Source organism: Capra hircus, chromosome 17, assembly GCF_001704415.2.
Source record: "Capra hircus breed San Clemente chromosome 17, ASM170441v1, whole genome shotgun sequence".
In the NCBI taxonomy this organism is placed as follows: Eukaryota; Metazoa; Chordata; class Mammalia; order Artiodactyla; family Bovidae; genus Capra; species Capra hircus.
The window spans coordinates 12,998,056-13,025,688 of record NC_030824.1 but is presented as its reverse complement, the minus strand read 5'-3'; the positions used below and the strand labels follow the sequence as shown (position 1 = coordinate 13,025,688).

Sequence of the window (27,633 nt, the reverse complement as noted above, 5' to 3'; positions counted from 1 at the left end):
TTATTTTTTGCTTTCATTAAAAAAAAAAATCCAACAACAACAGGTATTATTCCTCTGTGCAGGGTACACCCTACGGGTTTTAAAGCTGAGGTGGTGAGGCACCAGACTGTAGGTCCAGACAGTCATTCTACAAGGCTGGGTTTGCCAGTCACCACTCAGTACCTGTGGACAGCGGGTGTCCTGGACTGTTCTGCAGACACCCTTCCAAGAAGCCAGCAGAGGGATCATCTGTTTTAAGGGCTGAAACAACAGTTCTTTCCCATGGGCTTTGCTGAAAATTACCAGGTCCTTTAGAATGCAGGAGCTTTCAGTGCCTCTGCAAGCTGGGAGCTGTCTCTTTCTTTGAAAAATAAGTAAGTCCATGCCTTATGTTTTCCTAAATAGCCCTTTAAAGAAACATGCAACCCATAACTGCTGAAGGTGAGGGCAGCTTCCCCTCTCCTCCCAGACAGCTTGGAACTCAGCAGAGCCAAAAGGAAAGCTTGTTTATAGACGATTTGTTTCCCTCATGGCTGGAGCCCTTCCTGCAGTTCTGTTTACAGGAGATGGGTGTGTAGGCACAGTCGTCAGAGAGCGGCAGGTGACATCCCCACCAAGCCGTGAACTCAGAGAAGGCAAATTCACTAGAATGAAATGAAATACAGCCTCTGCTTTGTCAGTCACTTTCCTAGGCAGACGCTAGACTTTCCAGCTGACCCCATTTTCTGGGGAGGGGGTTTTCATCACCATAGTTGTACTTGATCACAGCTCTCTGCTGCTTTAAGGCTGCACCTTCAAGACCACAGCGGGGATGTGCTGACTGCCTGGACACAGGTTGAAGGTCAGAGAATCCACTTTTTTGACCCTGACTAGCTTATGACATTTCCACTGGAGGATACACACTCCAAGCGCTGGGGTTTGGGACAATTTTTATTTCAATGAAGTCACTGCTGAGAGAACTGGGCACCCGGCACCCTCCTGATGGAGCTTTACAGCCAAGTCCCTTGTACATATTCTCTTGTATTGTTAGAAACTGTGTATTTATCTAACCCTGGCTTTTTCTTGCACATCATTAATTTGAGTGCATTTCTCCACTGCCCCGATTTTTGACAAGGGGTTGTTTTTAATGCTTGTTTTTATATGAGATTTGACTTCTTGATGGACATTTGTATTAGGAAATTGAAGCATGATATATATGTATATATTGTCTCCACCGTCTCTCTCGTTGCATTACTTGGATTGCATGAGATAGTGGGGTGGTGGTTTTTTTAAAAAAATATTTCCACAGCATGCAAAGTGCTGGCACCATCCCTCCCTCTCCCCCTTCCCCACCCCCTTGCTTTTCTCTGGCTGCCAAGGAGTCATTGATTTTGATTAGCTTCACTGCAGAGCGTCTGTGAAGAGAGAGAGGGAGGGAGGGAGGCTTTGAAATAAATTTTAAAAAAGACCTCATATCGGGTTTCAGCAGACAGCAGTGAGAGAGAGAGAGAGTGTGTGTGTGTGTGTGTCTGTGTGTGTGTGTCCGTGCAAAGCCGAGGGAGGCCTCTGAGATCATCGTTTAGGTAGCTTGCTGCATAATGAGGTGAGGAGCAAACAGAAGGGCCTCCTTCTTTCTGGTTGCTCTCAGAAGGCAGGGATCAAGGAGCCACAAGGATTGAATCCTCTTGGGACTTCCACATTCCAAATTAGATCCATTCCCTTCTGGAAGCTTCTCTCCCTTACCCCAACTCCAAGCAGAGAAGATCTCTTCTCCCTTTTTAAAATTTGGGGTTCCCTTTCTTATTCCCTTGGACATAGATACAGCTTGAGTAATAGATTTCTTTGGGGAGCCCCGCGCCTCTCTGGCTGCTGTCCGTGGTTCTAGACAGTGCATTTCCTAGAACCCAATTCCCATTTTGTTCCTCTTCATTGGGATCCTGGAGACTTTTCCCCTACTTCTTCCAGTGGTCTCATTTTAAAGTTCTTTTCTAGTTTGGTGAGGGGAAAAGGGTGATTTGAACAGTACTGTCACAAAACAATGGACCTGTGACTTTGGTTTCACAATTCATGTATCTGATTTCATGCACTCCTATCTTTATTTTCATGTTCCTGACAAAATATCACTTCCCCTCTTGCTTGGGAAATTAAGAAAGTCCTCTTTGATGCTATACAGATGTCTTTTGGGGACACTGCTTTGCCACTGTGGAACTGTTGAGTGTCCACCTGGTATTAGAGGCTGCAGTGATCAGAATACAGGTTTTCTTTTGTTGATACCATTTCCTTTTCTGAATGTCCCATTAAGTCCACCTGGGCCAATCACAGGGTCAGAAGCTGGTTTAGGGGATGAAGAGGGCAGGCTAGACACTTTAGCCTAGTCCCATGGGAACTGATGGAGTAAGCTGATGTCAAAAGTGTCATTTTAAAGTGTAAACCGAAAGTTTACTTTCTAAAAGTTTAATTAATTCATTCAACACCTATTTATTGAGCACCTACAACACTCCAGGTTGTGGAATGTCCTCTGGGAAGAGATTTATGTATTGATAATGGAGGGGTAGACCCGCTTAGAACCAGACGATACTCAGTGTCTCTTTCCAGTCTGGCTCATGGTCATTAACAGATTTGTCAGGCCATCGCTGTGACCCCAAGCCTTGCTGGCAGATTGTTCTACAGAATTTATATTTACTAAGAGCTACACTCTCATGAAGGCGATTCAGAAGCCGATGACCTCAACTCATTCCCAGCACGAAGAGGCTGGTTCTTGCTGCTTCACACAGCAAACAAGCTGTGCTAAGCGCTTTCTGCGTTTACCCCTTAGCTATTCCTCACGCCCTCGTTGGAAGACAGTGCTGGTATTATTCCCAGTTGAGGAAGCTGAGGCTCAGAGAGGTTATGCAACTTAGCTAAAGTTGCATGCAAAGAGTGAGGTGACTGAGCCAAGGTCTGGACTCAGGCTTCTGTGACCACGCCCCCCTCTGCTGCCCCAGTCCCACTTCTCTCCAAGTCCGTGAGCTAACCGTCCAGCTCCACTGAGCTCCTTCCACAACATCACTAGTTCAAAGGCAAGCACATGCCTGGGGCCCAGCCAGCGGCAGGGGAGCCCCACTTAGGTTGCATTTGGGGGCACTCCAGGACAGGCTGGATGGCTTAGTTGGGGATTTTGTATCTGTTCCTGGCCCTTTGTGTTTCTGGTTTCTGTAACTTCCCTGGGACAAGTATCTCACTTGCAAACAAGGTCTGTTTGACTTACTTCCTAGGACACGGGAAGTTTTTCTCCCCTCCTTGTGTCCTCCCCAACTCAAACCCCCAATTTCCTCCCCTCAAGGTCTTTTGCACTATAAGCGCCCAGGAACCCCGTGTGTGGTGGGGATAGCTGTGGGGCTGCTTGGATCCTCAGTGAGGCCTCTGACTCAGCTGGAGGGGCAATAAGCTTGGGGACATTCCGTTCCGGGTTCTACCCTTGCTGGTTCGCTGTGCTCTTTTGTAAGAGGAATTTCATACCTTGGAGACGCTTTGTACATATTTGTAATGACTTTATTAAAAAACAAACAAACTAGTTGTGTGGTTCCAGCCAAAGGCCTTTGCGTGTTCATTTCCTCTTGGAAGGTTGGTCCCCAAGGACTATGGAAGGATCTGGCTGCACATGCCACCCTTTCCTGGGACAGAAGGCCACACACTTACCTCCTGTCTGTCAGGTTCCTTGGAACACAAGGGGAGGACTGGCCTAAGCAGTACCCTTGGGTTGAGCAACAGATTGGGGGAACGCGTCCAACAGTCCAAGGTCGGTGCACAAAAGCATCATTTATGCATGACATCATGTAGATAAGCAAGTGAGCCTACAGACTCATGTCTTCAGCTAAGGATGAATGAACCGCTCTGGGTAGGGTACTTTCACCTGCATTTATCTGGTCTGAGTAGTACCAAGAGATCAAGTTCTAGTTTCTTCCTAAGAATGGTAGGTTGAGGACAAGTTGTTTTTCTAGATAATAGGTTCTCTCTTCTTTGGGGACCCACTGCTTCCCCACTGTCAGTCCATAAGATCTGGAGGGATGGACTTCCTTTCCCACCCAACTCTGTTCTGACATCCAGAGCACAACACCCAATACAAGCTTGTTCAGCGCTGAGTCCCCAGAGCGAAAATGATTGGTTTGGGAACAAACTAATGAGAATAAGGCTCAGGACTCCTGCTGGAGCTGCGGGAAAGCAGGGGCTCTTTGCTGAGGTTGTGAAGCTGGTAGAATGCAAGCACAGAGCTTCGGGGTGCCCTCTTCCCAACACACGGGATCTGACAGCCTGAAAATCGACGCATCTCAAAGGAAAACAGAACCGAGGGATGGAAAGACGTGATTCTAATGTCCCTGGAGCCCCTGCATCCAGCTGTACCTGAAGCCCATGCTGTTACATGAGCCAAATAGAGGCCTTTTATTCAAGACATAGCTGACTTGGTTTACCAGTAAGTGCGACCAAAAGGTACTGCCTGATGACGCTTGTCTGGCTGGCTATCTAATGCTGACCTGAAAGGCACCAGTTGTCACTGCTGCTATTTACATTTTAAATACCCATCATCATCCGGGGTCTGGGAAAAGCCTTCTTGAGTCAGCCCATGCACCTGGTGTCATTCAGCCTATAGTGAAAGCTGCAGTGGGCACTGTAGATGCCACACCGAGATCCTCCTGATCCCTCTTACCAGTTCTTAGCCGTCCTGTACCTTTGTGTGTTCTGTGGCACCTGACACTTTCAGAGCCTTGGGGCCTCCTCAGTGGAGTGCCTGAGAGTTCCTCCCACCTCCCGCATGAGCCCACGGCTGGGAGCACAGAAACCTCAGGGTGGGATCAACCCTGAGATGCAGCTGATGCTCCAGAGCTCCCCGTGGGACCAAGCTGAGCTGGGACTTCCCTGAAAGTCGCCCTCTTGTTGGGCTCCATCTCCTCCCTCTCCCGTTTCACTCATTCCCTTACTGGTTTCTCCTGGGAGCACTTCCTTAATAAATCACATGCAACTCAATGGCATCCACGCTGGGGAAAAACTGCCATCAGAGAACCACCCCCTGCACAAAACATCTCTTCAAAATTGTCCAAAAACAGGTCCACTGGGCTTCAAGAGGCAAATGGAGACTCAAAGCCCGGATGTAACTTTTATCAACACATCATATTTATTGGCAGACTGCAACTTAAGGGGATGTTAAACACACCAAAGCTGGCTCTGTTTGGCCCAGAGCAAACACACTACAAGATTCCAGGACTCACTTTACATTTCCTATTTCCAACCCCAAGTCTTGGCAGCTTGGAAGTCTTCCCATATCTCTCACATGCTCCCCTTGGGAAGATAAAGAACCTATGACATCCAGGTCCAAAGCTTGTTTTTTTTTTTTTCTTTTTCATCTCATATTTATTACACTCAAGATCTTTTACATTAGGAGAGCCATTTCCAAGGACTCCGTGGAACTTCAGCCAGTGAATCATAAAATATTAAGAGCAGGACTCTCCCACCTGACACTCAATTAACCCTGCCTCTAACAAATGAGTTTGCAGAGCCGAGGTGGATAAAAGACAGTGGCATTGTTCTTCCTTTCCAATGGTGACTCTTGGCTGCTTTTACTAAAATCTCCTGTTAGGGCAAACATGCAGCTTGATGTCTGGAATCCTCTGCCCCTGGCCACTGTTTCTCCACCTTGAGCAGAAGTTAAATCTTCCCACGCCAAAAGGAAACCTCCAGAAAATGACTTTCCACCAGAGGGTGGGATAAATAAAATCTAAACTAAATCATCCCATCTGCCCCTCCCCCCCCAATGTCCCCCGCATGTGACACTCTTTATAGTGTCTGAGACACGGCTCATTGTTTGCAGAATGTTCAGTATTTTTTTTTGGTGGCATGAGTGTAATTGACAAAATGGTTGGGGTATTCATCAGCAATCTACATTGCTGGTTTCCCTGGTTCCCATAGATAATGCACTCGGCTTTGTCACCCTGGAGATGGCTACGGGGAGGTAAAGGGACTTCCCAAAGCCATGCGGAGTCTGAAATCAGAATTCCAGGCCTGACTCCCAGCAGACTGCTCTGTCTGCTCCATCACACGCTGGCACATTAATAAGTCTTCTTCAGTGGCATTTTCTCATGCTTCTTTGATGGCATCTGCAGGCAGGATGATCCTTCTGATAAAAATCAGCTGTAGAAGCTCCTGGTGTGTCCCTTCAGTTCTTCCTCAAAGTGGCAGGGTTGTGGGGGGAGAGGGGGGAGGGGGCAGAGCAGCCAAATCCCCCTGGCCCCACTTCCCCTTCCGACTTGATTATCCAGGCAAGTGGGATTGTTAACATCACGGCCATTGCCATAGTAACAGAGCTTGAAAGATGCCACGCTGCCCTGGAAGGGATGTCTTGCTGGGTACCAGGAAAGAGCCAGGGATGTCAGGCAAGGGAAAGGTCCTGACTTGATAGCACAAAAGGGGTGAATGCCCTGAATCTCTTGGAAATGGGGTGGGCATGAGAATCCTGGCTGAGGGTGAGGTGGCAGCAAGGCTCCCACCATTTCTCTCAGGGCTTTCTTGCTAATCTGCTCAGTAGCCACCCAGATTGCTCTCTCTCTAATGCTGTTCACACTGACCTGTGATGCTGAGGTTGACAGTGAGAGAACAGTGCTGGGAGGGTGGGTAGGCCAGGCAAGATTCCAGTGGCTTCCAAGGGACCACTTGTGCCTTCTCCTCCCAGACTTCAGAGCAGGGAGGGTCTCGTGGGTGGAAAGCTTGTGTTACAGAGATTAGGAGCTCTGGTAGAGACATTCCAGGAAACATCGATTGCTGCTGTGCTCTCTGCCAGCATACTGGCTTGTGGAAAAAAAATCCGTACCAAGGATCTTGCCTTTTGCTCTGAAGGCTTCCAGAGGAGAAGCCAATGGCCACAGGAGCTGCTGACAAGCCTGAGACTCAAGTGAGGGACAGGACAAAAGGAGAAGAGAAGTAAAGACGGGCGGGGACACCCAGCAACACCTGCATCTGGGCCAGAGCTGGCCTTTCTATTTTTTCACTTTCAGGTCACGTCCCATGGCCTGTGGGATCTCAGTGCCCTGAGCAGGGAGCAAACCCAGGGCCCCGCACTGGGGGCACAGAGTCTTGGCCACTGCCTCCGGGGAGGTCTCCAGAACTGGCCTTTCTTGATGTGCCATGTGCTGTGCTCAATCAGTCGCGTCTGACTCTGAGACCCTGTGGACTGTAGCCCTTCAAGCTCCCCTGTCCATGGGATTTCCCAGGCAAGAATACTGGAGGGGGTTGCCATTTCCTCCTCCAGGGGACCTTCCCAACCCAGGGATCGAACCCATGTCTCCTGCATTGGCAGATGGATTCTTTACCACTGTGCCACTTGGAAGATACCCAATCACAACTGAGCATCCTGGCAGGAATCCAGCTAAACAGCAACTTTAAGGACCAAAATTTTCTGTGAACCCAATCACGACTAGATTTTCAGAGCTGGCATTCACTATTAGCATCCTCAACACAGTCCAAATGAAACACACTACATACTTGAGTCACCGATGACGTCAGACTCACCTCCTGTGCTTTGAAAAAAAAAACACAACAAAACATGACTGAGAGGCCCCACGCCTGCAGTGTCTGAGCAGCACATCAGTGTGTGGATAAGAGGCAGGCTCCAAAGCCAGACAGGCCAGGGTTGGAAGCTTGGTCCATCACTGCTCACTGGGTGACCTGGGAATGTTTCCACATGGAGCTCTGAGCTCAGTTTCTTCATCTGTGAAACAGAGAAGACAACAGTACCTCCACCTTGGGGCGGTTGTGAGCCTTACAGGAGGTCATCTGGGCCGAAAGTTCGAGACTGTGCCTGGCTCACTCTGAGGGTTCTGATACACGAAGTTCCTGTAGGCATGAGGTGGGGCCCGGCATTTGCATTTGAAAAGTACTTCACAGTGATTCTCATCTGCAGACCTGGGGCCCTGGCGGGGAGGCAGCACTGAAAGGCCTCTCTCCAGTTGGCAGCATCAGGTGTCCGGTCACCACGGGTTATGATCACCAACAGGTAAAACCTGGTCCATTATCAGTTCTTTGACTTGGAGGGAGGAGGGAGACTGACCTCGGTGGAGACCAAGTGTGAGTGAGAAGGCGTCCCCATGTGGAGGCGAAGGTTGCGCACACCACCGTGAACAGCACGAGAGAGGAAGGTGAGGGCGGGGGCTGGGCGGGGGACGAAGGCTGGATGGAGGACAGTCGGGGCCCGAGGGCTGTTTTCCAGGAAGCTCCCAGAGGTGGTCCCGACACAGCTGACCCTCCGTCATCTCCCTGGTGTGCCTGCGAGCCCTGGGGCCACAGTCTTCAGCCCTAGTACACCTGGAAGTGTGCCGAAGTGGCCCCGTCCTTCCAGCAGCGCAGGGTATCCACCGCAACCGAGCGGCAGAGGGGGCAGGTGCGCTCTCGGTCCAGCCAGAGGCAGAGGCACTCCTCACAGAACACGTGCTGCGGGGACAGCAATCAGAACCGCTGGGGTTGCTTCCCCCAGCATCCACCCCATGCCCGCCTCGGTCCTAGGAGCTGAGACCCAGCAGTGAACAAGAAGGGTGATTTCTGCCCTGAGTAGTCAGGGCCGCTTCCTGCAGGTGGGGTGATACTTGTGTTGAAGTCTGAAGGATGTTTAGGGGTTAACTGGGGGAAGAGAAGGGGTGGGGCTAGAGCATTCCAGGCTGAAGGGAACAGCTGTGCAAACCTCCTGAGATGGGAAAGTGTTTGAGAATCTCCAGATGATCAAAGTGGCTACAGGGAGTAGGGTAGTAGGGGAGAGGAGGTGAGGAGGCCATGCAGAATCTTGAAGGCCGTGCCCAGATTCTCAGCATGGTCTGAAGTGCAGGATCCAGGGGTCAGCAGGCCCAGCAGCTCCATGAGGGCAGTGACTGCTGCTGCTGTAGCCCCACTGCCTAGCCCCGGCCTGCACTCTGACAAATGAATGCCCTCCCACGCAGGTTAGGTGGAAGATTCTAGAGATACCAGGATGATGAAGACCTGGTCCCTGGCCTCCAGGAGCTCATGGTCTCCTTCTCAGAGAATCAGACAAGACAGAATCTAGTGCCAAATTAAGAGATTCAAAGCACAGAGGACCCCAGGGGCCAGGCTGGAGGAGTTCATGACCTAGGACTGCCTCCGACATCTAGAGAAACAAAGGCGTGTCTACAGAGGGAGGGGGCAGAGGGGTCCTTCCAGGCTGGGATGTGTAGCATCAGGTCAGTTTGTGGTTGGTGGGGGATCGCAGGCGGGGCTGGATGGTTAACCTTTCCCTGGCTATGTCTGCTGGAATGTGGACTTGGGAGAGATATCATGGGGTGGGGTTGCACCACCCTGCCCTCAGGAGGTGCTCTATCCATCTTATCTGTCCCATCCACCCATCCATCCATCCATCTCTCCAACCATCCCATTCCTTCCATCCAGCCAATGTTTACTGAGTCAGTACTGTGGTTACACTACTAAGACAGACATGGCCACCACTCCCAAGTGGCTTACAATCTGGCAAAGAGGAGACACACCGTACCTAACCAGTTGCCCAATTAGCCATCTAGCTGACAACTGGGATAAGTGCTCTTAAGGAAAAACAGGATCTGGAGCCTGCGTAGCTAGGGGGGCTGACTAGTCTGGGGAAACCGAATCAGGGAAGCCTTTAATGAGGATGTAACACGTGACTCATTCATCCATTTGCTCATTCATTCGGTGCATTTAGGAATTACTGAGGCCCTTTTCCCAGTGGAAGGCATCTTTGTCCTTGTCCTTCTAAGCCCAGCTCACAGGAGCAGAGCAAGACTGAGGCGTGTACTGGGCCCGGCCAGGTATGTGGGCTTCAACCAGCACTGGGTGTGGCCACTGCTCCTAGCTCTGGGATGGCAGTGTCTTCTCCAACCCCTCCCACCAATTCTAATCCAGTGATGGGGACACACAGCGGTACTGGGAGAAGAATGGGAGACAGACACACAGACTAAGGCTTGGAGAGACTGTCATCAAGGAAGAAGAAAAACTTTCACCTTGACATCATGCTCAAATACTCACTGCTACCGAGAAGGAAATACAGATGGCTCTGAAGCATATGAGAAGATGTTCATCTGCTCTCATAATTAGACAAATGCAAATGAAAACTGCACCAAGATAGCGTTTGTCACCTGTCAGATTGGCGAGGCTCAGGAAAGGCTTGATAATGTGGTGTGCTGGTGAGGAGGGCGAAGCAAGAGGGCACGTCACACTCCTCACTGGGAGTGCAAACAGATACACTCCTTTACGGAAGGCGATTTAGCAGTGTCTGTCAGACTGCATACCCTCTGACCCAGTAATTCCACTACTAGGAACGTATCCTACCAAGAGCTTGCACATGTGTGAAATGGAATACGTGCCAATGAGAGCTAATGTTTACAGAACCCTGACCATGTGCCAGGTGCAGTTCAAGATGCGTCACCTGAATTAACTCATTTAATCAACACAATGAGTTCAGGTAGGTGCTACAGATCTCCCTATCCCTGATTCCTCCTGACAACTGCATTTGTGGTAACAAAAGATTATGAATCACCAAAGGCCCGTCAACAGGAGGATGGTTGGACAAAGACGGGCAATCCATAAAATGGGATGTTATGCAAATAAGGAGCAATCTCTTCAGGCCGAGTTTCAAATCAAAAAGAAATGAGGCAGAATGCAGCTTGGACAGAATGGGCCACAGTTAGGTCTTTTTGGAAATGATATGTTCATGGTGTGTGTTGTGTATTTAAACTTTTCAGAGCATCTCTGGAAAGATATAAAGGGAACTGGCAACAGTGCTTGCCTGTGTGGGTATTTAGGGGCCTAGGGAGCTAGGGACAAGTGAAGGAGCCCTGTCATCACTTCCCTTTTTGTATCTTCAGAATGTCTTTTTAATGAACTTTTTATTTTGAAATAATCTTGTACTGTGCTGTGCTTAGTCGCTCAGTTGTGTCCAACTCTTTGTGACCCCACGGACTGCAGCACAGCAGGTGCCTCTGTTTGGGGATTCTCTAGGCATGAATAATGGAGTGGGTTGCCATGCCTTCCTCCAGGGAATCTGCCCAACCCAGGGATCAAACCCACGTCTCCTGCATTGCAGGTGGATTCTTCACTGAGCCACCAGGGACACCCAAGAATACTGGAGTGGGTGGCCTATCCGCTCTCCAGGGGGTCTTTCTGACACAGGAACCAAACCAGGGTCTCCTGCATTGCAGGTGGTAGCTGAGCTACAGGGAAGTCTGCAAAGGTAGTATTGGAAGTTCCTGGATACCCCGCCCCCAGTTCCGGTCTCCCCCAGCACCATCCTCTTGCATCACCATGGTGGATCTGTCAAAGCCAAGAAAGAAACCCACACAGAGGCATGGCCATGGGCTAAACTCTAGCCTCGCTTCGGATTTTATGGCACTAGTTTTTTTTTTCCTGTCCTCTCTCTGTATCAGGTACCACACTGTATTTAATCATCATGACTTCTTCATCTCCTTTTTGAATGTTTGAGTCACACGAATTTATTCTCAATTAAAAAAAAAATACAATTAAAAATTAAAAATGAACCTCTTAAACATCCCCAAACAGCAAAAACAAAAAAATTTTGTTGGTGCCATAAACGGCCCCCATCTCTTGTACTCCTACCCCTGGGTGGTGGGGGCAAGAGGATGGGGGAGAGCCGTGTGCTCTCCCGTTCGTTCCAGTCTGCAGGCTACGCCTCCTCTAAAGCCTTCTCAACCTCCAACTCATCGCATTCTGGCCCGGTCCCCTGGGACGCTGCATGAATCTCTCTTACACAGCACTTATCACTGCCTGCCTTGTTTCATAGTTATTTATGTATGTGTCTGTTTCCCCAGGGTGACTGTGCTTCTAGAGAAGGGGACAGGGCCTGTGTGCCCCTTGCCTCCCCTCCCCGGTATCTGATAGGATGCTTTGACTCATACATATTTGCTGAATTGACATCTTAGTCCGCCCCCATGTCAGGAAGGGGAGTGGGAGAGGGAAGCGTTGGGGGGAGAGGAGAAGGGATAAGTTTAGGCAGCTAAAAGTAACTGACCAGTACAATGAGTTGGTGACCCACAACCAATAATGAAAACAAGTGGTAGTAAGAATTATAACGATACTAATAACTGTAATAGTATAAAGTTTTAGGGCTGAATATTTCAAATTTAGCTCTTCCCAGGGATGATTTCATTTGATCATAAGAACAGCTCTTATGATTAAATAAAGTAGGCACTATTATGATACCGGTTTTATAAATGAAAACAACCAAGGTTTGGAGAGATGGACTGAGCCACTTGGGGTCCACACACCTCCTGAGATTCACATGCAGAACATTCTGACACTATACCATACCAAAATGTGCATTTTCTACATTTTACTGGTGAAACCAAGCCTGGGAGTGGTGAAGTAACCTGCCCCAGGGCAGCCAGCTGGGAAAAGGCAGAACAGAGTTTTATGCTTGGGTCTGACAGACTCCAGGCTTCACCACACTTTCCCCAGAAACCCAGCCCAGAGCCCCGAGGTTTGGCCAGAGGACAGGCACCTGGGACTCCTGCATGGGGCAGGGCCCTGTGGCCCGTGGCGCCCATCTCCAGTGGTCCCGCCTGGCCCTGCTCACCTGGCACATGAGGACCAGAGGCTCTCGGAACTCAGCCTGGCAGATGGCACAGATGTCACCAGCTTCTGTGCACTGCTGCCCCGTGGCCCGGACTCCGTAATTCTGCTCGACAGAAGGGAGGGAGAAAGACACAAACACAGCTGTGGCCCATTGCTGGAGAGGTACCCTCAGAAGCACAGTGTGGTCTGTTCCCAGCTCCCAGTTCCTATGAGCTCGGTGAGGCCCATCAGAAGCCAACTCACCTGAGAGGTGCAGAGAAGCTTCAGGGCCTTCCTGACTCCGCCCACGCGGCCACAGATGTCGAAGGACTGAAAGGAGAGTGAGTGGATGGCTACAAACTATCCAAGGATGGTTGAGGATCTTTCTCACCATGGGTCTCATCTTTGACTCTGAACATCTGCAGGGTACATCCTCCCATTTGAAACTCCCCGTTCCCACCAGTTTTACTTGGCTTTTGTCTTGCTACCCATCAGCAGTCTCCTCTGCCAGTGGGGCCAGAATGGCGAATATATGGCATGCCTACTGCCTCTTCCCCCACCATAAGCCCAGGGCAGCCATTGCTAATCGATCACTCTTCTTCTGAGCCAGGCTGTGATCATCCTTCTCCATCTCCTGTCAGCCACAGCCAGCAGATCAGAATCAGCAGCCAAGACAAGCCCCAGTGGTTGACTCGACATGGACTGCCTGGCTAGTCCTGCTTTAAGGAAAGGGAACACATGATTTTTCCAGGATTCTCTAAAGCCAGAAATAAATACGGAAAAAGAAAGAGGAGGATGTGTTTATTGTCGGGGAGTGGGGAATCTGACTTTGCACTAATGATGAAAAGAGGAGTGCTCTGTACTGATTTGCAGAGTTGAGGGTGTGCAATTTAAGAGGAACAGAAACCAAATTCCATGGCCGTGCTGTTGGTGGGTTGAGATCTCCAGACTCTGGAGGCAGCCTGCCTGGGTTTGATGCTCGTTCTGTGATCTCCAGCTGAGTGATGCTGGACAAGGTACTTTTCTCTGGACCTCAGCACACTTCCCATAATATTGACATGATAATGGAATGTATCTGGAAGGGTTGTTGTGAAGAAGACAACGAGAAAGGATGGCATATAGTGAGCTTTATGGGCAAGAAATTAGGATGGCTGTACCCATTAATGCAGGAAAGTACTGACATACGGTATAATGTGGAGGAACCTCAGAAATGAGCCTAAGTGAAAGAAACCAGACACTAAAGATCACAGAGTGTATGACTGCATTTACACGAAAATGCCCAGAAAAGGTAAATCTAGAGAGTCTTCAGGAAGAAGACCTGTGGTGGCCAGTGGCTGACAGAAGAATGAAGAGTGATGCTTCATAAGTTGCTGCTGTTGTTTCGTTGCTAAGTTATGTTCAGCTCTTTGTGACTTCATGGACTGTGATCCACCAGGTTCTTCTGTCCAAGGGACTTCCCAGACAAGAATACCGGAGAAGATTGCCATTTCCTTCTCCAGGGGACCTTCCTGACCCAGGGATCGAACCTGCGTCTCCTGCACTGGCAGGAAGGTTCTTTACTACCGAGCCACCTTTCTCTGCGGACATTTCTTTGTGAAACGTCCTGGAACTAGACAGTGGTGGTCGTGACACAACATTGAGAATCTTCTAAATGCCACTGAACTGTTCACTATAAAATGGTAAAATAATTTTGTATTGTGCGAATTCTGGTTTTCAGTTAAACAGAAAGAGATGAGGGTGTTTATCCAGGTTCCTCACTTGCCCGCCCCCTCCCCAACCGCCTGCCAGGTTCAGCTGGTGAATGGGTCATCCTTGGGCCAGCCCTCTAGCCCCCAGGGCACCTCACCTTGCAGAGGCTGTAGAGGACGATCAGGACCCCTCCCAGGAAGTAGCTGTTGGAGGAATCATCACCCATGATGTATTTATACCACAGCTGGATGGGAACAAGGGATCGGAACAGCTGGCTCAGCTCCTCGATGACCAGATAGAACTTTCCCTGCAACCACACAGAAAGCATCAATTATTATCAGGAGTAAAGACCCAAAGGACCCAGCTGAGGGGCCCTCCAGCCCAGGGAGTAATGACATTCCAGGTCACAGCCAGCCCATTAATCAGCTCTGGAAAGCACTCAGGCCTGCTCCTAATGGGCCTGCGATGTGGCCGGGGAGACAAGGCCCCTGCCCGCTGCCCTCGCCCGCTGCCCACCAGCCCAGGAGATCAACGCTCTGAAGACCGCCTTTCAGGGAGGCAGAAACTGGACACCTTTAGTAGAAGGTTGGAGTGGGGGTCACTCCCTGGTGCCTGCTGTGGCTTTGAGGGCTCCAAGCCGATCACGGGGCAACAGTAACTGGCCCTTCACACAGATCACGCTCATCTCTAGGGGGCTAGCCCCAGCTTCGTGGGCAACTGCCCTTAGTGGCAGGGGCAGGGTGGACCACGGGATGCAGAGAAGGATAGGCAGAGAAGAGGAGGGGAGAAGATGGCCCAGTCCCGCTGCCTACTGTCTCCAAGGAGGCAGGATGGTATGTGGGGAAAGAACGTGGACTCAGGGGTCTCAGGCTTGGGGGACTCAGAACCTCAACTTGCTACATATCCACGAGCCTCACTGTCATCATATACAGAATGGGAATTGCAACTGCTACCTTCTGGGTGGCTCTGAAGATTAAAGGAAATAAACAGGAAAAGCATCTAGGATTCTCTTTCTCTTCCTCTCTCGGCTTTTATTCAACTCCCTCAGCTTTCTGGGGCCTGAGCTATAAAATGGACATGAAAATAACCTACCCTGCCGTGTTCAATGAAGTTAAACAGACACCTCTTTAGGACCCAGCATTCCACTCCCAGGTGTGCACCCAAGAGAAAGGAAAATATACGTCCATTCACGGGTAAATGTTCACAGCAGCTTTACTCATAATATCCCCAAACTGGAAACAGCCCAAACGTCCATCCATGGAAGAATGGATAAACAAATTGTGGTATATATATACAACAGGGTATCACTCAGCAATAAAAAAGGAACAAGTCTTTGTGATACACAACAGGCTGGATGAGTCTCACACATTCTAGCCAATCAAAGGAGACAGACACAAAAGAGTACATATTGTGTCACTGTGATTTACATGAAGATCTACAATAGGCCATGGCAAACTGCAGTGATGGAAACAAGACCAGTGGTTACCTGGGGCGAGATGGGGGAGGACGGACTGTAAGGGGGCATCAGGGAATTTGGGGGAATGAAAGAAATTTCAGATTGTCTATATAGAATTTTATATTGTATATAGTGATGGGGTGCTGGTTGTTCATGTGCATACATTTGCTAAAACTCACTGAAATGTGTGCTTCAAATCTATGTGTTTTGTTGTATAGATATGTTCTACACCTCAATAAAGTCGACTGAAAGAAACAAACAGAAACAAACAGCCCTGCCCCAGGCATGCACAGCCTTAAAAATATGAATAGGAACTTCCCTGGTGGTCCAGTGGTTAAGATCCTGCATTCCTAATGCAGGGGGCCCTGGTTTGATACCTGGTCAGGGAGCTATTAGTAATCCCACATGTCACAACTAAGAGTTCTCAACTAAAGATTCCTCATGCCACAATGAAGACCAAAGATCCCAACGAAGACCCCATGCAGCCAAATAAATAAATACATAAATAAATGTTTTTTAAAAAGTGAATAATTTTTGTTCCAGCAATTCTACTTCTAGGAATTTATCCTAATAAATCAGGGATTTGGGTTAATATATATGTCAGTAGGAACGGCCAATGCAGCATTCATTGTAACAGAGCAAAAAAAAAAAAAAAAAAAACCAGGTGACAAAGTAAATGTGTACAAAGAGGGTCTGGTTATGATAGAGATCAATAATGCAAAGCCATACAGCCAGCCAAATACCATCCTGAAAATGAGTGACTTTGCAGTGAAGAAATCCAGCACATATTGCCTTAACCAAGGTTAATTAAGGTTAACACCCCCAGTAATAACAAATCACTGAAGCCTAAATCCCTGATAGGATACACTGAGAAGAACACAGCGTCACTCTTGTGTATTCTGGTCAAAAAGTTACAACCTTGATTGAATCATGAGAAAACAAGAGACAAACCCAAACTGAGGAACATTCTACAAAGTAACTATCCAGCGTTCTTCAAAAGCATGACATTCAGGAAAGACCAAGAAAAGACCAAGGAGTTGTTAGATTGGAGAAGAAGGTAAGTGAAAGTTGCTCAGTCATGTACGACTCTTTGCGATCGCATGGACCGTAGCCTGCCAGGCTCCTCTGTCCATGGAATTCTTCAAGAGTGAGTAGCCATTTCCTTCTCCAGGGGATCTTACTGACTCGGACTGAATCCGGGCCTCCTGCATTGCAGGCAGATTCTTTACCATCTAAGCCAAGACTAGGGAGACATGACTAATGCAATGTGGAATCTTAGATTTGGTCCTTAGATCAGGAAAAAGACATCTGTGGGACAAGGAGCAAAATGTGACAAGGTCTGCAGTTTAGTTGCTAGTAAGGGAATTGATCTTAATTTCTTGGCTTTGCTAACTGAACTATGATTATATTAAATGTAACATTAGGGGAAGCTAGGCGACGGGTACATGGGAACTCTGCACTATTTTTGCAACTTTGCTCTGAGTTGAAAATTATTCCAAAATAAAAAACTTAAAAAGAAATAATCCTGGCAAAAGATATCAATTGATTCAGGGAAATGCTCATATTATAGTTCCAAGTGGAAAAGCCACAGAATGTAGAAACTCCTCATTTTCGTTGTGGTTTTCTGTCTTTTCCAATTTTTTCGGTACTGAACATATGATGAGTTTAAATTAGAGGGAGAAAAAGGTTATGAAAACATGTTGTGTATCCACAAATGGATGATGTAAAAGGCTATGGATAGAGACTTTATATCCATGTTGCTATATTCTGTCTTGATGGCTTGGGTACAGGTTACTCGCAAGGGGACCCCTTGAAGAGGATGTACCCACATCTGCTAAGGACCAAGGATGGGCATCCAGTCATCCGTTCACTCCCGTGTCTGACCTTGCAGAATCAGAACCTCACTCCAGACCTGCTGAAGCCCAGAACCATCTGTGATTTAACAAGCTTCCCAGGTGACGGGTGTGCACGTTTAAGTTTGAGAAGCTCTCTTTCAGCGGATAAGTGGAAGAAGGATCATGCAGTAACGTGGGCACTATGAGGGAAGAAAGGTGTTGCAGAAGCCCAGAGGTGACAGAAAAGGTGGTCAGTCTTGGGCTATCTTGCTGGGAAGCCTCCTGTTCTGTCCACCTGGCCCCATGATGGGTGAGGATATGACCACCTTATGAAAGGTCCTATGTCCCTGTGTCTCTGGGAACCCCTGCCTGCTCATCTGGCTGGCTCTGGGGGACAGACCCTCCTGTCCCCTCTCAGGCTGATCTTGTACCACCAGGCCGGCTTGGTGGGTAGGACTGCAGCCTCAGGAACCACACAGCCTGGACTCAGATCCTATTGCCAGCTACCTTGCTATTTCTGTTCCCTTGTCATCGTCTTTGGATCCCCCCAGTTCTCAGGCCCCACTGGCTGAGAGCTGGTCCCCTGGCCCAGACCCCACACTGGCCTAATGAGTGAATCCAGAACAAAGGTCAGCGACTTTTTTCTTCTGCCACGGGCCAGATAGTGACTACTTTGGCTTTGAGGTCACACAGCCTCTGTCACCACTCTACCCCTCAGCTATTGACAACAGACAAACAAATAGGCAAGGCTGTAAAATTTTATCTATCAAAACAGGTGTCGGAGCATATTTGAATGCAGTTTGTGGTTCACTGACCCCTGATCTACACATAAGAAGCTAGATAAATCAAGTCTGGGGGCTCCCAACATATCCCCAGAATTTCAGGGCAGACTGAGGGAACAGCTTTTGGGCCCCTCTTTCAGGTGCTTTGCTGTGAAGACCATGCTCCTTCTCTGCAGATGGATGTTTGGTCCCACACTCTTTGCCGAGCTAACACTTGAATATCTTCTGTGTCTCAGCTAGCTGTCACCTACTATGAGGACTCTTCCCCAACTACTTAATTAGATGCTCCTGTTACACCCTTTAAATCACTCTTTTAGATCACCTCTCACATTTAAAAAATCATCTCTCTCTTCGTCTGGATTGTAAGCCCCATCAGCATGAAGATAATTTGGCTTCTGATCGTATCACCAACATGCAGCACAAAGTAGGTGCTTAAGAGCTAGACACTTTGGAAGCACAAGATTTCCACCTTTATTACTCAGGTCAATGTCTAGAGTTTGCTGATGGAGAAACAGAATTGGAACATGGAAGAGAGTACTTTTCTTTATAAGCAAGCCCTGATGTCACAGAAAATAAAATAAAGGGAGAGAGAGAGCTAAAGGTAGCAATTAGCTGCTGGCAGGGTGGGGGGAGGCACTTGGAAAAGGAGATAGAACCACCGGGGAGAACTGGGCATATCCCAGTGAAACCATCTCTCTCTAATTAAGCAGTTTTATAATTCCAGGTTGCTTAAGCGTGTTATTTCTGACGACCACCAAATGGAATGTGTGGTTTCTCCAGGGTGTCAGAGAACAAGGAAAGCGATCAGATTATGAGCCGTCTGGCCTCCCTGTCACCCGTGAAGGGGGAACGGTAGCAACTGCTGCAGAACTTGGGCATGGAGAGTTTGCTGCCGGGATTCTGATAAAGGGGGGCGGTAACAGTCGAGATGGAGAAGGCGGTTCTGACTTTCTTACTGCTTGGAGGGGGGAGGGAAGGACCACAAGTGAACTGGGAAGCTAGGAAACAAGAGAGAGTTGACTCTGGAAGGGAGTGGGAAGTGAAGGCAAGTGGGATGCCGAGAAGCCAAAGAAAGGAACACAGTAAGTGCGCTCTGGAGAAACACACCTAGGAAAGGTGATGTGAAGGATTACAGGGATGAAGAGGAAGGGGACAGAGACATAAGCAGAGAGTTGTTAGCAGTATAAATGTACAAAGACATAAAGAATAGACAGACAAGGAAAGAAGATTTTTTTCTGCATCAAAAGTAATGAATTTTGAATTAATTCAAAATTAATTAATTAATATTTATGAGACTTGACCTGTTTATGAATTTCTTTCATACAAATTTTTCTCATCTATAGAAGTAGGACAGCACAGCGGTTAAGGACACGCAGTTTGGGGCTCCAAGGTCAAATATGCTGCCTACTAAATTGGTTGACTAAGGGCAATAATTAAACTTCTCTGAGCCTCAGTTTACTCATCTGTAAGTGGGCTTGAAAACAAACACACATAGTGGAAAACAACCAAAATAAGCAAAAAAAAGGGCCCCAATATGTACGTTTCCAATTTCTCTGGTATAAATACTCCCACCAGGCCAATTTCAAGGTACCTAGGGTTTAAGGACTATTTGCAAATTTCCTGAAAATGTAACCAGCCGCTCTCACAAGCCTGTGCAAGTTGGCTCCAATACACCAAAGTGATTGGGAGGACTGAGTGAGCATATGAACCTAAAATACAGGTACCCAGAAAGGGTCCAGTGCATGATGAGAGCCGAGAAAGAACCTCATGATGACCTGGGGATGCAGGCACTATTACTGTCACCTTCTTTCAGAGACGGGGTACCCCAGGTTCAAAAGAAATAGGACTGAAGTAGAACGAGGCAGAGGTGCTCTCTGGGATGCCCAGGCCCCATGAGACCTGGTAGCTGTCAGAGCCTCCCCCTCACTTGCCTTTCTTCCTCCAGCACCACATCATGAAAAACCCAAAGGGAGACTGCATGCAGAGGCCATGTGCAGAGGAAGAGGCTCTGAGCAAGACTACATGGAGGAGAAGCAAGGAACCCAGACAACAGGGAGAACTGAGGCCGCAAATATAGGACCCTGGGCAATTCATCCCACCTGTGTCACCGGAGCCATTAGACCCATGAGTGAAAACGCCGTCTTAGAGGGTCCAGACTCACTGTACATCACATGAAGACCAGCCGTTCTCAGTGTGTCCTGGCTGAACTCCTGACCCACAGAATCATAGGAAATAATGAAATGGTGGTTGTTTGAGGCCAAAAGAAAAAAAAGAAAGAACAACAACTAAAGTACTCATCTAAGGATACTCAGCTAGTGCTATGGATTGAATGTGTCCCCACAAAATTCTTACTCTGAAGCCCTTACCCTCAGTATAGTGGTATCTGGAGAAAGGGGCCTTTTGAGAGGTAATTAGGTTATGAGGGCTTCATGAGGATGGAGCCCTCGCGAATGGGATTAGTGTCCTTATAAGAAGATATATAAGAGCATCCATCCTCCCTCTCCCTCTCGCTCCTTCCCTCCTTCAGCGCTAACTGTCTCTCTCTCTCCCAAATCCTCGCAATCATCCATGACTCTCCTTTTTCTCATAACCACCATCCAATCCATCTACAAATCCTCCTGGAAACAGCTCCCTAATGGTGACTGCCCTTGTCCCACTATGCTTAGTCTTTGCACAGTATCCAAAATAAGCTTCTCAAACACAAGGCAGATCAAATCATCTCTGAGCTCAAACCTGCCAATGTCTCCTACCTCTCTTAGGGTGACATCTGATGCTCCCTCCTACCTTCCAGATCCTGTAAGACTGGCTCCCAGCTCACATGTCTGATGTGCTTGATTCTCAAAAAAAAACAAAAAAAACAAAAAAACAAAAAAAAACAACGAAACAAGCACAGTCCTACCTTCGAGCCTTTGCACTTGCTCTTCCTTCTCCCCAGAGCACCCTTCCTCCTGACGTCTGCCAACTAACTGGCTCCCTCACTTCCCTTGGGTCTTAGCACACATGTCATCTCATCAGTAAGGACCCCTGAACAATTTATATAAAATAGCACCTCTGTACTTCCTACTGCACCACCATACTCCCGATTGTCTGTATTCAGCTTTTCATTTTTCTTTTTTGCACTCACCCCCAACACAGACTGTATTTCTTTGTTATGAGAACATGCACTCCTGAAATACAGGGGCTCTGTGTCTTTTTGGTGTTATCGTTTCTGTTTGAAGAATATAGAGGGTGCTCAGTTCACATCTGTTGAATGAATAAGTATGCCTCTGTGTCTTCATCTGTAGATTGCAGATAAGGTCCTTCAAAAGGATTTTGATGTTAATAACAAATATATACATTGAGGGCTTATTACTTGCCAGGTGCTATACTGAGCACTTTGCATTAATTAGTTTAATTCTCACAACAAGCTATGAGATAGGAGACATCATCATCCTCATGTTACAGAAGAGTAAACTAGGGCACAGAGAGGTTAAGTCACTTGCTCAAAGTCACACAGCTGGTAGCTGGCAGAGACAGAATTTGAATCCAGGCAGGCTGGTTCCAGAGGCCACTTTATAAATCACCTCTTGTCAGAAAAATAAGTAACATGTAAAGATATTAAAAACAAGGTGTGGTATAGCACAATATTAAAAGTTGGCAATTATTATTACTACTACTGCTTGCTGCCAGCTAAATGAAGTTCATTTTAGACTAAGGGCTAAAGAGAGATAAGTCATAACCATCTTGGGTGCTGACTGCCCCTAAGGCCAACTCTCTTGGGTAAGTCTGATGTGTGGATGGCTGGTGATGTTTGTTGGCTTGGTATGTTAACACTCTAAGATCCTGTTTTCAAGTCAGCCACACTCCCACAAGAAGAGCGATACCTGTTCTTCTTTCTAGAATGTTCTTTGAAGAACACAAATCTGATCATTGTGGACTCACTGTGATGTGATTTGCAACAAATATGAGAACATAAGTATCTTCTATTAAGCCAGATAATAATCTATGAAAATACTAAAAAAAAAAAAAATGCCCCTTTTCTCAGTAATTAAAAGGATACTTGTCTTTAGAAGGTTTTTATGTTAACATGTAATGGGTTGATTATTAAGTTAATTAGTAAGTACTATAAAAAGTTCTTGGTTTTAATTTTCATTGTGGTGAACTGATTTTAATTTCTATTATGGCTACCTGGGTCATAACAATAATCCATACATGGCAATTCTGTAGGGTCTTCAATATTTTTTAAAACTGTAAAGAGGTCCTGAGTCTAAAATGTTTGAGGAAGCCCAAGAAGCACCTCGAATAGAGTAAGTGTTCAATAACTTTGACTACTACTGTTATTATCACCGTCTGTTTCTTTGGTAGGCTGTGCGCTTCATGAGTGCTGAGAACTACATCCCGTTCACCGTCTTTCCCCTCTGCTTACTCAGTGCATGTTCCTAATTGCTGGCTGCGACCTCACATTTGTTCTTTCCTTCTTCCTTAGTACTGGAGTCATCAATATTTTAGCTAGATGATATCTCAAGCAAAGACTACACCTCCCAGCTTCTCTCCTGCATCCAACTGCCTTTTCAGTGGCACTAAGATATAAGTGTCATCTGATAACTTCAGAGAAACTGTCACCTTATTCTTCCCCTCTTCCTCCATCTGGCTATCTTGGACTTAGATGCAATGGCTGGTGCTCCAGCTGCCATCCTGGGTCATGAGGAAGTGTCCCACATCACACTATCAGGTTTGGATTGCTTACCTTTGGAGTTAACATGGGAAGAAATACACTCTTCTTAAATTTAAACTTTTTTTTTCTTTTTTTGCAGTTACTGGCATATCCCAATTCTAACTAATACAAAGAGTCTGGAACTTGGTAGGTGATCAACAAATGTTTGTTGAATGAATGAATGAACAGATGACTAGGTGGGCTAAAGAATCTTGTGGTTCAAATAGCTAGGTTTTCCACAGGTGTGGCTCATAGAGAACCCTGAAATCATAGATGCTAGGAACCAAGGGACTGCATATAAGGAAATGCTCAAAAACTATCGAGGCTAGGAGCAAGGAAAAGGGGCTGTCCAGTGACTACTGGGTTTGGCACAAGAGCACCACGAGGAAAGCATGCAGTACAGAAGAAAAAACAACGACTGAGCTCTTACTACGTGCCTGGCACCCACTCCCTGCACAGCGCTTTGAGGTAGGTGCTATCAATGCTCCCATTCTACAGATAAGGAATGGGAGACCCACAGCATTGGCAACCTGCCTCAGGGGACACAGCTAGAAAGTTCTGGATACCTCTACTTGGTAGGAAAGATGGCCACTGGCAGCCCCAAACCAACATTCACATAGCCTAACTCCAACAGAAAGAGAGGCCCTGTTACTCCCTGAGCCCAACACCAACCTGAACAGCAAGCCTTGGGTAAATTGGTCACATGGGGCAGACAGTGGGCGGGGTGCCACAGCTGACAGCGGCAACAGGGCCACAGGTAGCGGGAGAGGTGCTTCCGCCCTAGTGCAAGTGGCAGGAAAAGGAGGCCAGAAAGCTTCTTTAAGTCAGAACAGGGCCAAAGGGAGTCCTCACTGCAGAGCCCTCCTTTAATGGGGGGAAAACAAACAGTAACTGTGTCCAGACTCTTGGTGCTTGCCCTTATTTGCTTCTGTTGCTCTGGACTGCTAGTTAGCTCTGGGTTGCCTCAAGGGACAGGGCCACGTTTCCTGCTCCAAAATGGGTGGGCTGGGCCAGTGTAAAGGGCTGAAAACAAAGACTTGTTTTCTTGGGAAGGCATCCTGCGGGTCTGTTATGATTGCTGGCTGCACCGGGGGGACCGCAGCTGAAAGAGCATGTCAGAACAAAACAGCCACAACATTGACCTCTGAAGTGCTGTGCCCATCGGCTAAGGGGCAGGAGGGCCAGCTCAGACTTCAGAAAGCTTAGGGGTGGGGAAAGAGCTTGGTAACTGCCTTCAGAATAGCCTAGCCTGGAGTGCTGGGAGCAAGAGGTGTTGAGGGGACTGGGACTAGAAAGAAGGCTAGAGAGAAATGTAGGGGGTGGGGAAAGTGGAGAGACACAGAGGGGAAATAGGGGATGTGCCCAAAAGAAGAGCGGGGAGGAATGACAGTTAAAGGTCAGCAGAGAAAGGGCACCCAGGAATGACAGACTAGCATAGAGGAGGCCAAGGAGGAGAAAGTAATCCCATTATTAAGCACATATCTTGGGCCAAGAATTTTACATCAAATGCTCCCCTGGTAGGGCAGCTATGACCCAGTTCCATTTCTCAGATGATAAACCCCAACAAACGCAGGAGAGGCAAGAATAAGGCGCGAGAGACTGAGCTAATGAGATACGTACGAGAGGGAAGAGACAAGAGAGCAGCAGCAGAAGAGAAGATCGAGGGCCAGCTCAGCTTGGTGGTGAAAGTTTCTCTGGAAACACTTAGTACCTGCATGTGGCCCCCAATTCTGACAACCCTAGGAGATGGACACTGTTCTTACCAGTCCCAGTTAGCAGGTGAGGAAACAGGCTCTGAGGGGTTCCCATGTGCTAGTCAGGGGTAGAGCCAGGTTTAAAACCAGTCTGACTTCCCATCTTGTGCTTTGAACTCTAAGAGGAGACTCTAAGTTAGGAAGTTAAGAGTGAGATGAGAGGGGAGAGAGAAAGAAAAGACACAAGGTGTGTGGGAGGGTAGAAAACCAAAGAGTGAGGATGAGATTCAGATAAGAGGTCCTTTATCTGAAAGACCTTCTATTCTTAGCTGTCTGACAGTCTAGGGAACAGAGTCTCCGAGAGGGGAGTAAGGGACATATAGGGGTTCTGACCAGAATAGAGAATGAAATAGGTTTTTGGGTGCTGGAAGCGTTTTATATCTCTGCCACCCAATACAGTAGCCAGTCACCATGTGTGGCTATTGAGCACTTTAAATGTGGCTAAATCTATACTGAGATGTACTGAAAGTATGAGATACACAGGAAATTTCAAAGTCTTAGAAAAACAACAAAAAGGTAAAATATCTCATTAAATTTTTTTATATTGATTACATGTTTAAATGATAATACCCTGCACATACTGGGTTAAATATATTATTAGAACTGATGTCACTTATTCCTTTTTGCTTGCTTAATGTGACTACTTGGAAATTGGAAATTGCTTATGTGACTTGTACTATATTTCTGTTGGAGAGCACTGGTGATATCTTGAAACATATGGATATACATATACATATTTTACATATGGATACATACATATGTAAAAACTCATCGAGCGTGTACACTTATAATTAGACTGCTTTACAATATGTAAGTTATGCCTCAATAAATAAAAAAAGAAAGACGAGTGAGCCAGGTTGAATATAGAGGATGGGAGCGCGACGACGGGTGGGGGGGTGGGGGCGGGGTCCGAAGGGGCGGGGCCAGAGGCAGGCGGCCGCACGTTACCCGGCAACAAGCGCTGCCGGTGACGTCATCAGTGGCGGCGGAGGCCATCAATCCCCCTCCCGGTGGAGCGGGCGAGTGGGGCCGCCTGTCTCCTCCTCCCCCGGGCCCGGATGAGATCACCGCAACGGGCGGCCGGCTGTCCCCGTGCTCCCAACAAATCGACTCCACACTCCACGGCAAGCGCCGGCATCTCATGATCTCATGGCCCCGCGGGACGGCGCCGGCCGATGAGGTCACAGGCCCGCGCCCCTGGCTGCCCAGGTCTGCGCGCCGGCTCTTTGCCAGGGTCTCTGGGCAACCTGCCATCAGTACCAAGCAAGCCCCCCAGCTCCTGGCTCTTCAGCCTTCGGGGACAAAGGAGGTGGCTGTTTCAGAAGGGCAAAGCTACCTTTTCCACTCTTGCTGCACCTTTTCCTGCCCACTTATTTGAACCTGTCACCACTGAGGCCACGTGTCTAGCAGGGAGAGACTGCAGCAGCTCCCCAGAACTTGAGGTCAGGAGCAGTGCAAGGCGACTTGCACGTGAGATTTCACAGCCGCTCAGTGAAAGAACTTCTATCTTAGCTGTCTGACAGTCTAGGGAACTGAGGCTCAGATGGGCAAGGGACACCTGCCCCAGGTTACCCAGCTAGGAAGGGTTGCAGCAAGGACTTTAACCCTTTGGCTCTCTTTAGCTGCACCCCAAACATCCACTCCTTTATCCCAGTTCCTCCTTGCTCTGGTGGAAACTGTGATCATGGCCACACTTGCTGGGTGCCCACCATGTACTGGGTACTTTATATTAAAAGTCACAGTTCCACGTGCCAAACCCATGGAAAAGGTATTAGAGTATATGGGCTAGTTTGTGGATAAGAGTTAGAAGGCTCCAAGGGGTGAAATGACTTGTGGCAGAGCCAGGATTTGATGCTACAGCACAGACTTTGTATTACTCTACACTACCTTCTGCAACAAAAGGGGATGCTTTCCTGTTAACCGTGGACAATATACCCTCTCACCTGTCTCCCCTTAGGTCAGCCATCAAAGGCAGTCAAAGACAGGCCAGTGAGAGTGCCTCTGGGAGGGTGGCTCAACTCCCTTGCCAGCAGCAGATTTTCTATCACTTACTGCTCACCATTTGCTCTCCAGCAGCATCCACTGCCTAGGATGACAGGGAGGGAGGGAGATGACATTTTCTGAGTGGCTGTGCTAAGCCAGACACTGAGTCACTGCCATTACCAAGAGCAGAGCTGTGAGGGGGTCATTACCAGCTCCATTCTGCAGATGAGAAAACTGAATTTATTTTAACTACAATCAGATGGCAAGGCAGTACCAGCTTCAGCTCCAATATCATTTCTAAAATGATATTGGACTTTCCACAGAAAGTCCTTCCCATCCTCCTAAATGAATCTTCCATGACTTCTGTGTTATTTTCTTCTTAGTGCTTATTGCAGTTTGAAGCTTTATGTTTGTGTTTGTTTAATGGTGCTCTTCCCAACTCAATGAAAGCACCGACCCTGTTGTTTCATTCACCGATGCACTCCCATACCTATGCAGTGCCTGTCATACAACAGATACACAAGAAATGTTTTTAGGGTGGATGCAAAGAATTGTTGGCTTAGGCTGGTGGGCAGTCCTGATATTCAAACTCAGGCTCATTTGGGCCTAAGCTTGGGCTTATTTACTTTCTAAGAAGTCTTAGCCTCTTGGTACACATAACTTCATTCACAGCAAAACCATTCTGGTGCTCACTCAGAGCCTACTAATTCTAAGTTTGCTCACAGTACTGACAAGTTTGATGTTCTGGTTTCCCAACCAGCAGAGCCCTTGCTTGGTAACAGACAGAGGGCAGGAGGAGGAACTTGATAAGAAATTAGGTGTGGAAGGGAGGAAGTTCTACGTGTATATGCCTGCTTTAGTCTTTGGTTTTTATATGATTTTATTTATTTAGTAATTTTGTACTGGGTCTTTGTTG

General features: G+C 47.8%; 1 protein-coding gene and 1 non-coding gene across 2 annotated transcripts in view; one reads left to right on the top strand and one right to left on the bottom strand.

Moving 5' to 3' along the window:
• RNFT2 (ring finger protein, transmembrane 2) overlaps positions 5,085-27,633 on the bottom strand; it is a 63,257-nt gene continuing 40,708 nt past the window's right edge. Inside the window, exons 8-11 of the mRNA XM_013970672.2 lie at positions 14,372-14,521; positions 12,790-12,855; positions 12,548-12,649; positions 5,085-8,412 (exon numbers count right to left, since the gene is read on the bottom strand). Coding sequence (XP_013826126.1) covers positions 8,278-8,412; positions 12,548-12,649; positions 12,790-12,855; positions 14,372-14,521 — 453 coding nt within the window. The 3' untranslated portion in view covers positions 5,085-8,277. The remainder of the gene's footprint in view (positions 8,413-12,547; positions 12,650-12,789; positions 12,856-14,371; positions 14,522-27,633) is intronic.
• Positions 15,987-16,059, top strand: TRNAR-CCU. Its single transcript has one exon. It is a non-coding gene; the product is annotated as a tRNA-Arg (tRNA).